At 36.7% G+C, this 12655-nt stretch overlaps 1 protein-coding gene across 1 annotated transcript in view; it reads right to left on the bottom strand.

Annotated features, from left to right (window-relative positions):
* Nucleotides 1-391: 391 nt before the first annotated feature.
* The window catches only part of ADCY10 (adenylate cyclase 10), a 134104-nt gene continuing 121840 nt past the window's right edge, over nucleotides 392-12655 (bottom strand). The window contains exons 31-33 of the mRNA XM_078155791.1: nucleotides 11382-11577; nucleotides 3246-3434; nucleotides 392-750 (exon numbers count right to left, since the gene is read on the bottom strand). Of these exons, the coding sequence (XP_078011917.1) occupies nucleotides 601-750; nucleotides 3246-3434; nucleotides 11382-11577 (535 nt within the window). The 3' untranslated portion in view covers nucleotides 392-600. The remainder of the gene's footprint in view (nucleotides 751-3245; nucleotides 3435-11381; nucleotides 11578-12655) is intronic.

Here is a 12655-nt window from a genome sequence, read left to right as displayed (position 1 = left end):
CCTTCATTATGCAGGCATTGACTAGAGCTGCAGGTTTGGAGTCAAGAAGACCTGAGTTCAAATCCTGCCTCAGACATCTTAATATGTATGTGACCCTGTGCAAGTCCCTTAATCTCTTAGCCTCAGTTTCTTCATCTAATAGCATATAAAAATAATTGCAGGCTATTTCATAGGGCTGTGATATAGATATATATATATATATATCTCAAATGAGATATAAATCACTTTTCAAACCTTAAAACTCTACCTGAAGTTAGCTATTATTATTATCAATCTGTTTTCCTAATATTTCTCACATTCCTCTTTTCCTTTTCCCTCCCACCACCCCAGTTCCAGGCACTAGGCTTGACACCACATTTTTTTTTAAATTTCAAAGTCTTTATTACTCCCACAAATAGAAGCATATGATACAGACAGGTACAATACTATCATCACCTTTGTAACTATTAGCCACTACAAAAAATGTTTCTTATGTGACTACTTATCTTTTTCACATTCCAGAACAAACAAACTATGGCTGTTTTATAAGTCTATGATTTGTATGGTGAACATGACCTACTTTCCAAGTTCTTCAATGTCACTCATAAAAATGCTGAAGTTCTACATGATAGTAATTTTAAATCGGAATTTGTTTTGTTCAACAGCCTTTATTTTGTTTTCATCTAATTGGATTTCGCTCCACCTTGGAAGACGTAAGACTATTTGAAGCCAGCTATCTTCCTCAGACACTTTGTCAGAGTACCACCATTTCTGGGAAAAGGGAAAGAAATTCAGAATGAGTTCTCTGTCACGAATTCATTAAGGGTCATTATTTTAGAAGTATCTTGTAGACCTACTGGGCTTTCCAAAACAATGGAATTGATCAGACAACTGATTGACCACTAAATTCACGCTGGACTTGGAAACAGGAAGAACTAAGTTTGAGCTCCTGCTTCAGACACTGACTAGCTGTGTGACCCTGAGCAAGACAAGCCCTGCCTCTGTTTCCTCATCTGTAAAACAACAAGAATAACAACAAGAAGAGGCATTTATAAAGCACTTAAAAATATGATTTCATTTGATCCTCGCAACTGCCCTAGGAGGCAGGTGCTATTTTTATCTCAATTTTATAGAGGAGGAAACTGAGGGGAACTGAGATTAAGTGATTTGCCTAGTCACACAACCAGCAAGTATCTAAAGCAGGATTTGAACTCTGCATAATAAGAGCACCTACCTCACAGGATTGTGGTGAAGATTAAATGAGATAACATATATAAATGTTAGCTATTATTATAATTATTCTGTTGTATCCTCTGAAATGCTCACACATCTTTCAAAGTAAACATATGCTGACTCACCTGTTCATTTCCTAGTTTGCTAGAGTTGGATGGCCTTCCACAAAATAGGTTGTCCCTCTCTGGAATAGTCCAAATTACAAAGCATTTCAGCGGGACTGGATACAGAGGGGCACTAGTGGGGTTGAGAGTGGTGAAGAGTTGAATATGAAGGACAGAATTCCCACATTATGGAAACAAGGAAAGAGGGACTGAGGACCACAGGAGGATTTCAGTAATCTGTGAATAGCATGGGGTGGAGCAGAGGAAGGACTGGGAGAAGGGATCCCTTTTTGATTGTCTCCAGATGGTAGTTGTAAGACTGTTTGGGGATGATGTTATAAAGGGGATTCCTAAACTAGGTGTAGGCTGGACCAGATGGTCCCTTCAGGCCCCCTTTTCCAGGTTTTGGGGATCAGGATGGAGACAGCTTTTAGGCATCTAATAGATATGTTAGCCCAGCCAGATTTTTCTAATGCTTCAGAGTCCAAATGGACATGTATGATGAAGGATCTCAGGAACAGGACTGGGTGAAGTCTCTGGTGGTAAATCTTTGCTATAAATCATATAGGGCAGATAGGTAGATAGAGATAGATATGCAAAATAGATGACATAGAGAACAGGTGATAGATGTAAAAGATACATAAAGCATTTGTTAGGATCTTACTATCCCATAATTGAATGAGAGGGGTTCTGAATAAAATAGGTTGTCTCATTATTACAATATTATCACCTTCTCCATGACCTCATTTACCAAGGTAATTGACATGTCCATATAGTTCCTGGCACACATGAAAGAACACAAGTATAGATAGACTTTAACCTTTCCCCCACCCCCAACTTCTTGTTTGCCATCTGGCAGGAGTCTGAGATTCTAGACTTTTCAGCCCCTAGATGCACCTGACCACACAGAATCCTCTCCTCTGGAGGAGGAACCTTTCATTTTTATCAGAAGAGGATGTGTATGTGATGAACAGAGCAAAAAGAAATAATAGCCTTTGCTCTCAAGAGCAGAGAAGGGTTAAGACTCCAAAGTACCACCATCCTCCCATCCCCTCTAATCCTCACCCCACTCTAAGGGTCAGGAGTACTGAAGTTTGCTGTGGTTAACATCCTGGGAGAACAAAGAAGGAAGATTGAGATGATGGCAGTGTGGGGCAAATTGTCTTAATCCTTATTCCCCTATGACCTTCCCAGTGGGAAAACCCTGAAGAAGAGAAATCTAGCTGGCAAGAGTGAGGAGACAATCTAGCAATGGGGAGCAGAACATACCTTACTTAACTTTTTGACCAGACCTGCGATTTCATGGATGTAGGGAGCTCCTGGGGAAGGACTTTCTCTACCAATACCCATTATTAGCACCTGCTTAGGAACTTAGCCTTTGACTTGCCAGGGGCATTGAGGGGGCATTGTGACTTGCTCAGAGTTACCCAGTCGGGACAAGACAGAATCAGGACTTATATTCAGCCTTCCAGACTCCAAAGCCAGCTCTCTGTTCACTATGTCATGCTGCCTGTCATTAAGTTCAACTTAAAATTAAGTGGGTAGGATACTGGACCTTGAGTCAGGAAGACCTGCGTTCAAATCTGGCCTTAGACAGTTGCTGGCTCTGTGGCTCTGCGTAAGTCATTTAATTTCTTTCAGCTTCAGTTTCCTCAGCTATGAAACAGGGGCAATAAAAGCACCTACCTCCTAGGGTTGTTGCGAGGATCAAATGAGATAATATTTTTGAAGTGCTTTCTACACCATAAAGAGCTATATAAATGCCAATTTATCATTATTGTGATTATCATCATTTCCAGAAGGTATAGCCTTCAGTTAAAGCCTGTGATGACTACCCCAGAAAAGTCCAAATCTTCAAGAGGCATCTAAAGTTACCTTTGAGGTCAGAGTCAACAAACCCCACTTCCTTTTCCCACTTCCATTACTTACTTTGCTGATGGTTAGCCAAATTTTCTCCAGTACATTTCCTTGGATGTCACAGATCTGTAAAGCTGTTCTCAGGAAGAGATTACAGTTCTCCTCATCTCCCATTAGTATGCATACATAAGCCATCAGGTGGTAAATCCTTGGGTGGAAGATAGGACCCGTGGAACTTTGAGCTACCAAATTCTCCAGAGTCTGATGAAAGAACAGTGGATATCTGGTTTGGAAAAAAGAATCTTATACCTAGAAAACTGTGTTATTCACATGTTAAATCAGTGGAATCAGAATGACATACACATTCAAAGATGGTTTGATTTGTCTATTTATTTCACTCATATCAAGAAAGTTTCTGTAGGAAAAAATTCAGAGGAAGATAGTTAAATTTGTGAAATGCTTTATGGGGTCATAACAAATTGATAGTCCAGTCAGTCCATTATTCTGTGGGTGTCAGTAGTACTGAACAGCTTTTCCTTTGAGAATGTGCTTGTCCTCCTTGTGATGAATTTGAAAAACTAATGAATGAAGCCAAACTAGTATAGATATATGTGCAAGATAATATGCTAAGTGCCATGGAGGCTATAAAGATGAATAAGAATAGTCCTGGTCCCCAAGAATCTTATGATTTAATTAAATTGGGATCTCTTATGTACCAGGCACCGTGCTGAATGCTACAAGCATACACAGTTCCTTCCCTCAAGGTGTTTACATACTAATATTAGCTAATACTATGCTGTCAGTGTGATTATCTGTATTATCGTAAAATACTATTAATGTCAGTACTATTATCTGTTACCTCAAGGAACACCACTGACTCTACTGTCCTTTGTATCAAGCTGATTATCATCATGATTCCAAAGAGGGCTAGCCTGCAACTCTATGCCATTCTTTCTATTTCTTACTCTTAAAGGTAGCACCGCCTGAAAAGACAGATTTTCTTTAAAAGTTAAGATAGATTCATAGATCTTCTGTCATTTAAAAAAACCACTAACCTCAAAGCCCAACCTATCATCCATGTCATGGTGGAGAGGAGAGTGGTAATGCAAAGGACTGGCCTAGCAAAAACCACCCCCTTTTCACATGGACTTTGAAAATCCTCTTCAGTTTCCTTTCCTTCTTCCTTTTAGTTCCAAAATCAAGTGAGAGGAAAAATTAGATAAAGAAATGAAAGCAACAGAAGAAAATTATGAAAAGACAACAGCTTGGTAAAATTGGCACACACAAAAAATTACTGAAGAAGACAACATTTAAAACAAAATTAGCCTAATGGAAAAAGAGATGCAAAAATTCACTGATGAAAATAATTTCTTAAAAATTAGAATTGGGAAGGTAGAAGCTAATGACTCCATGGGATACCAAGAAACAATAAAAACAAATTCAAAAGAATGAAAAAAAAAGAAGAAAATGTGAAACATTTCATTAGAAATCATATGTGACTCAACAATGTTAAACTGTTTACCTTTCTATATGGAAAGATGATAACATGTATCTTCTGAGATCTTTATTATTATTAGGGCAATCAGGAGGCTTTGTAGAAAGAAGGTACAGAAGGTACAGGTACAGTTGGTTATGTTGGGATGATGTGAAAAAAAAATAGGTGAGAAAGAGGAATGCCCTGGGGGAAAGGGAAAGAGAAAGGAAGAATGAGGAAAATTATCTCACTTAAAAGAGGTGTGCAAGGAAGAGCTTTTACACTGGAAGGGAAAATGGTGTGGGGAGGGGGTGGGCAATGCTTGAACCTCACTCACATCTAAATTGGTTTTAAAAAGGGAACATATATATACACACATACATACTTATATATGTATGTATATACAATATATATATATATATACATTATATATATATATATATATATATACACATATACACATACATACACATACTCAATTGGTAATAGAAATTTGTCTTATCCAACAGGAAAGTAAGAGGGAAAGAGGATTAAGCATGTGATGAAAGGAGGGCAGATAAAAGAAGGCAGTGCTCAGAAGCAAAAAAAAAAAAAAGACTTGAAAGGAGGGATGGGATAAAAGAGAGACAACGATAAACAGAAGAAAATGGGATGAAGAGAAATGCACAGTTAGCAATCATAATTGTGAATGTGAATGGGTTGAACTCACTCATCAAATGGAAGTAGATAGCAGAATGGATTAGAAATTAGAATCCAACAATATGTTGTTTACAAGAAACACACTTGAAACAGAGACATGCACAGAGTTAAAATAAGAGGCTGGAACAGAATCTGTTATACTCTAGCTGAAGTAATAAAAGTGGGGTAGCAAATCATCATCTCAGACAAAACAAAAGAAAAAAAAATAGATCTAATTAAAGGGGATAAGCAGGGAAACTACATTTTGCTAAAAGGAACCATAGAAAGTGAAGTAATATCAATGCTAAACATATATGCACCAAATAGCATAGCATCCAAATTCTTAAAGGAAAAGTTGATTGCAGGAGGAAACAGACAGTAAAACTATACTGGTGGGGGACCTCAAGTTTCCTCTGTTAGAGCTAGATAAAGCTAACCATAAAATAAATAAGAGAGAAGTCAAGGAGATGAATAGAAATCTTAGAAAAATTAGACATGATAGACCTCTGGAGAAAAAGGAATGGGAATAGAAAGGAATATACCTTTTTCTTAGCTGTATATGGCACCTTCACAAAAATTGACCATATATTAGGACATAAAGACCTCACAACCAAATGCAGAAAAGCAGAAATATTAGATGCACCCTTCTCAGAGCATAGTGCAATAAAAATTACACTTAATAAAGGACCATGGAAGCATAAATTAAAATCTAAATGGAAACTAAATAATATAATCTTAAAGAATGAATGAATCAAAGAATAAATCATAGAAACAATAATTTCATTAAAGAGAATGACAACAATGAGACAACAAATTTTGTGGGATGCAATACTTAGGGGAAAATTTATATCTCTATATGTATACATCAATAAAAGAGAGAAAGCAAATCAATGAATTGGACATGCTACTAAAAAAACTAGAAAAGGAACAAATTTAAAATTCCCAATTAAAAATCAAAGTAAAAATCAAAGGATGGATTAATAAAATTGAAAGTAAAAAAAACCTGACAAATAAAACTAGGAGTTGGTTTTATTAAAAGAATCAATGAAATAGACAAACTATTGGTTAGTTTGATTTTTTTTAAAAAAGAAAAAAGAATCAAATTACTAGTATCAAAAATGAAAAAGATAAATGAATGTACCACCAATGAAGATGAAATTAAAGCAATTATTAGGAGTTATTTTGCTCAATTATATGCCAGTAAAACTGACAATCTAAGCAAAATGGATGAATATTTACAAAAATATAAACTTCCCAGATTAGCAGAAGAGAAAATAGAATACTTAAATAACCCTGTCTTAGAGAAGGAAATTGAATAAGCTTCCTAAGAAAAAATCCCCAGGACCAGATGGATTCACAAATGAATTCTACCAAACATTTCAGGAACAATTAATCCAAATACTATACAGACTGTCTGAAAAAGGGGAATCCTACCAAATTCCTTTTATGACACAGATATGGTTTTGACACCTAAACCAGGGAGAGCAAAAACAGACAGAGACAACTACAGACCAATTTCCTTAATGAATACTGATGCAAAAATTTTAAATAAAATACTAGTAAGGAGATTACAGCAACATATAACAAAGGTTATACACTACAACCAAGTGGGATTTATACCAGGAGTGCAGGGATCATTCAATATTAGGAAAACTATCAGCATAATGGACCATATCAATAACAATAACAACAAAATCATATTATTATGTCAATAGATGCATAAAATCCTTTGACAAAATACAACACTCATTCCTATTAAAAACACTGGAAAGCACAGAAATCAATGGAGCTCTACTTAAAATGATAAGTAGTATCTAAAAACAAGTGCAAGCATTATCTTTAATGGGGATAAACTCTTCAGTAAGATCAGGAGTGAAGCAAGGATGCCCATCATCACCACTATTATTCATTATTGTACTAGAAATGCTAGCTTGAGCAGTAAGAGAAGAAAAAGAAATTGAAGGAATTATAATAGGCAATGAGGAAACAAAACTATCACTCTTTGCAGATGACATGATGCTATACTTAGAAAATCCTAGAGAATCAACTCAAAAATTAGTTGAAAGAATTAATAACTTCAGCAAAGTTGCAGGATATAAAATAAACCCATATAAATCATCAGCATTTCTATATACTATCAGCAAAGCCCAGCAGGAAGAGATAGAAAGAAATTCCATTTAAAATAACTGCACACAATAGAAAATACTTGGGAGTCAACCTTCCAAGACAAACCCAGGGATTAGATGAACACAATTACAAAATGCTTTTCACACAAGTAAAGACAGATCTAAACAGCAGGAGAAATAGTAATTGATCATGGGTAGATCCAGTCAATATAATGAAAATGGCCATTCTAGCTAAGTTAATTTACTTATTTAGCACTCTACCAATCAGAGTACTAGACAATTATTTTATAGAGCTAGAAAAAATAGTAACAAACTTCATCTGAAAGAACAAGAGGTTAATAATATCAAGGGAATAAGTGAAAAAAAATGTGAAGGAAGGTAACCTAGCAGTTCCACATTTCATTGTATATTACAAAGCAGTAATCATCAAAACAGTCTGGTACTGATTAAGAAATAGAGTGGTGCATCAGTGGAATAGACTAGGTACACAGTATATAATAGTAAATGACCATAGTAATCTAATGTTAAATAAACCCAAAGATCCAATCTTTTGGGGTAAGAACTCAATCTTTAACAAAAATTTCTGGGAAAACAGCAAAGCAAGTTGGCAGAAACTAGGCCAATTTCTTATACCACATACCAAGATAATGTCAAAATGGATAAATGATTTAGGCATAAAGAGTGATATCATAAGTAAATAGGGGAATATGTAAAATATATACCTGTTAGGTTCTGTGGATAAGGAAAGTTTATGTCCAAACAAGAGACAGAAGGGATTACAGGAAGTAAAATGGAGAATTTTGATTACATGAAATTAAACAGCTTTTGAACAAACAAAACCAATGCAGCCAAAATCAAAAGGAAAATGAGAAACTGGGGAAAAAAAGTTTTAGAGCAAGTTTCTCTGATAAAGGCCTCTTTTCCCAAATATGTAGGAAACTGAGCCAAATTTATAAAAATAAGAACCATTTTTCAGTTGATAAATGGTCAAAACATATGAACAGGCAGTTTTCAGAAAAAGAAATAAAAGCTATCAATAGTCACAGGAAAAAAAATCTAAATCACTACTCATCAGAGAAATGTAAGTTAAAACAACTCTGAGATGCCATCTAACACCTATCTGCTTAGCTAACATGACAGAAAAGGAAATGGCAAATTTGGAGGGGATGTGGGAAGACTGGGACACACTAATGGATTGTTGACAGAGTCATGAATTGAACCAAGCATTCTAGAGAACAATTTGGAAGTTCCTAAAAGACCCAATGATCTACAAAACTATGTATACCCTTTGACCCAGCAATACCACTACTAGGTCTGTATTTCACAGAGATGAAAGAAAAGGGAAAAGGATTTATATGTACAAAAATATTTATAGTAGCTCTTTTTGTGGTGGCAAAGAATTGGAAATTGAGGGAATGTCCATCAATTGGGGAATGGCTGAACAAGTTGTAGTATGTGAACATGATGGAATACTGTTGTGCTATAAGAAATGATGAGCAGGATGGTTTCAGAAAATCTGGGAAGACTTACATGAATTGATGCAATATCAGATGAGCAGAATCCAAGAGAAGATTGTCCATAGTAACTACAGTATTGTAAGGATGATCAACTGTGAAGGACTTAGCTGCTCTGGCCATGACAATGATCCAAGAGAATTCTAAAGGACCCATGGTGTAAGATGCTATCCACCTCCACAGAGAACTCTGAGTGTAGATTGAAACATACTTGTTTTTTTCACTTTCTGTATTTTATTGTTTTATTTTGTTGGTGTTTTCTGTTGCAACATGGTTAATATAGAAATATGTTTTGCATGACTTCATATGTATAATCAATATCAAATTGCTTGCCTTCTCAAAGGGGGGGAGGGATAGGAGAAAGGGAGAGAATTTGAAACTAAATTTTTTAAAAATGCGTGTGAAATTTTTTTTCATGTAATTGGAAATATGTAATGAAATACACACACACACACACACACACACACACACGTATGCATAAGCTTGACCCCAATGAAGAGATTTAAGGAGACACTTCTTTGCAGAGGTGGGATTTTTTTTTCATGTGTTGATCTGTTTTGATGAATTTCTCTTCTTTCCCATCTAATAAAAATTCTTTGTTACAGGAAATGGATCTCTTTGAGAGGGTAGGGAGAGGGAGACATGTGTAGGGAGAGATATAGGAGATTAAAAAACCCCCAAAGTTCAATGAAATAATTTTTAAAAATAGCAAGGGTTGGGCAGCTAGGTGGTGCAGTAGAGAGAGCACCAGCCTTGAAGTTAGGAGGACCTGAGTTCAAATCCAGCCTCAGACCAAACATTTGACATTTACTAGCTGTGTGACCCTGGGTAAACCACTTAACCCAAATTGCCTAAAAAAATAAAAAAGCAAGGGTTTCTTGTGCCCAGTTACAGCTTAATCTGTTCCTTTAAAAAATTCTGGTAGTTAAAAAGTTGGAAAGTAATAGTGTAGAAATAGCATTAGTCAGAGGAACTGGGTTAAAATCCAGGTTTTGCTACCATACAACCTATGTCACACTTGAACAAGTTATTTAAACTCTTAGTTACCTCATCTGTAAAATGAGGGGTAAGATTTGATGCTCTCTAAGGTTCCTTTTATCTCTAAATCTGATCCTAAATACTGAAATATATTATTTCTGGAAACACATTTTCCTAGGCAGCTTGGTGGCAGTGTATAAAAAGCTGGAGGAGTCAGGAAGACCGGAGTTCAAATCCTGCCTTAGATACTTATCAGCTATGTGGCCTTGGGCAAGTCACTTTACCTTTTTCATGCTTAGTTTCTTGGTCTATAAAATGGGAATGATAACAGCACCTATTTCAGGGGGTTGTTGTGAGGATCAAATGAGATTAACATATGTAAATCTTAGAGAACTATGTAAATGCTAGCTATTATTGAAATAGATTATTCCTGGAATGATGATTTCAATTAATGATTTCAACCATTTTTGGAAATATGTCTGAAATCAATTCCTGTTTTGCTTCCTTAGTAATTGGAGTATGGTATCAGTGAATTTAATAATTCAGATTTTTTTTTTTATTACGTCAAGGTCTACAAGTTGCTTTCTTTACAACATGCTTTTCCATGATGTATTTTTATAGATGAGGAAACAGGTGTAGAAAGATTACGTGATTTGACCATAGTTACACAGCTAATTAAGTAATTAGACTTGGGATATGACCTTCAATCTCATGACTTTGAGTTCAGCATTCTTTCCTTTCTGGGCCATCGTTGGACTGATGATACGGAAAGTATAGGAGATTAAATTGGCGGTAGTGATTCCCAGACATGATTTGGAAGTTTGTTTGCTCATTTCCTGATTTTGCTATCATTTACCTCATCTCCTACAAGGTACAAAGGGAATCAGGAGAAATCTGATTAACTGATTGAGGGTGGGGGTTATTTGTGATTTTACTGTAATAGATTCTGGTGAATTTGTGACATCAAGGTCAGTGTGCCTAGCCTCTAGGCAAACAAGTAGCCACAGAGTGAAATACCAAAGCAAGAAAGTGTAATTCCAAATGTCATGGTGAAGGAGAGTTGGATGGATAGAGGGAATTACTTGGTTGGGGATGAATGGTGGGGACATATGCTAGGGCAAAGGGGTCAGGGCCTCTTTGCCCCAGGGGGGCCTCAGAATTAGAAAGTAAAGAAAAGCAGTTAGTTTAAAATTATGCCAAAAACAACCTGATAGGGTTGGAATCAAGGTTAGGGGAGATAACTCTAATTTAGTATTTTTTTTTAATATATATTTCACCTTAGAATTGCACTGCCCAAAATTGGGAGCCACCCTCTCAGGAGCAATGAAAAAAATAACTCACAGGATTAGCTGCATATCTAAGCAATATGTTCTGTTTATATCTAAGTCGTATTAACTGTCCTGAATATAAACTCAGCAAAATACAAGGAAGGGGTCACCTTGAGTAGTTCAACTCCAATGTCCTGGACATTCTCCATTTGGTCTTGAATTTGTTTTTGGAGGCAAAGAACCTGGCATTCCATGAATTTGCTAAATCCAGAGCAGTAAAGGACTGAGGGAGTCTTTCTCTGGACCAGCTTTTTAGCTCTGTTGTAAAAGACTTGAAAATTTTCCCATTGCTCTTGTCTTGCAAACCTAAATCACCAATGGGGGGGGGGGAAGTAAGGTCAGCATCACACTTGAGACCTGTTGCTTTTATAAATTCAGTGTTAGTGAAAATATGCCTTCCTAAAACGCTACCCTGGGCCCACCAACTGTAGGAGAATGCAGTTTGAAATTTGAATTCTGGCTTCAGCAGATTCTGAGCATATTTTAATAGCTGGTGATAAAGGGGAGTAGGGATGAATTGGGGAAATGGATACCAAGAAGACAAAAGGAAAACATCAACTCCCTTCCAGTTGTTGGAGGGATGCATTCCAGGGGACTATAAACTCCGGGGGCCAGAATGTCTGAACATGATCTTGGGTTGACTTTCCTTCATCTAATCTCCTGGTCTTTCAAAGCAGCCAACTTTTTTGCCCAGACTGAATATGTTACAACTCTAGAAGGAAAAGCATCTCTTACCGGAGGCAGTGAATGTTTCTAAGGTTCCTTTTCTAGTTTCTTGGCTCTCACTCTTAACCAGCACTGGTGGCACTTTCATTCACTAAGACCTGCTGGTCATGGAATACCCCTTGGTTTCTCTCGCTATAACTATCAATCACTCAGTAACCTTTCCCCCTTTGAGGTTTATTCAATCCATATTACCAAGATTCTGGTAGCTATTGTCTATAGATCTCCTTGCTTCCTCAATAAATTTAGTACCTGGTTCACAGTCTTTCTCTCCTCCCCAAATCCTGACCTTATACTAGCAGCCTTTAATATACATATTGATATTCCCTCAAACATCCAAACCTCTTAATTCCTCAATTCACTCATTTCCCTTGACCTCTTCCTCCTCCACCCTCCCACAGCTACACCCAGATGGTCATCACCCACAAATGTTCCACATGAAGTCTGAAATTCCTTTATCTAATTATAATCTGTTCTCGTTCCACTTCTCTCTCTACCTTTCAACCCTGAAATCTGTTGTTGTTGCTGTTTCTTATGTGACCACCAATCTTTCCATCCCTCAGATCTCTCCCAGGCCATCACCCCTGCACCGGCTACACCCTCTTCCTTTTCCCATCTTGACCCCTTGGTGAGCCGGTTCAACTCTACACTGTCCTCTTCT

The sequence above is a fragment of the Phascolarctos cinereus genome, unplaced genomic scaffold (assembly GCF_003287225.1).
Source record: "Phascolarctos cinereus isolate Bilbo 61053 unplaced genomic scaffold, phaCin_HiC Scaffold_5;HRSCAF=322, whole genome shotgun sequence".
NCBI classification, from domain to species: domain Eukaryota; kingdom Metazoa; phylum Chordata; class Mammalia; order Diprotodontia; family Phascolarctidae; genus Phascolarctos; species Phascolarctos cinereus.
Note: the sequence above shows the minus strand (reverse complement) of the source record. Positions and strands in the feature narration are given on the sequence as shown.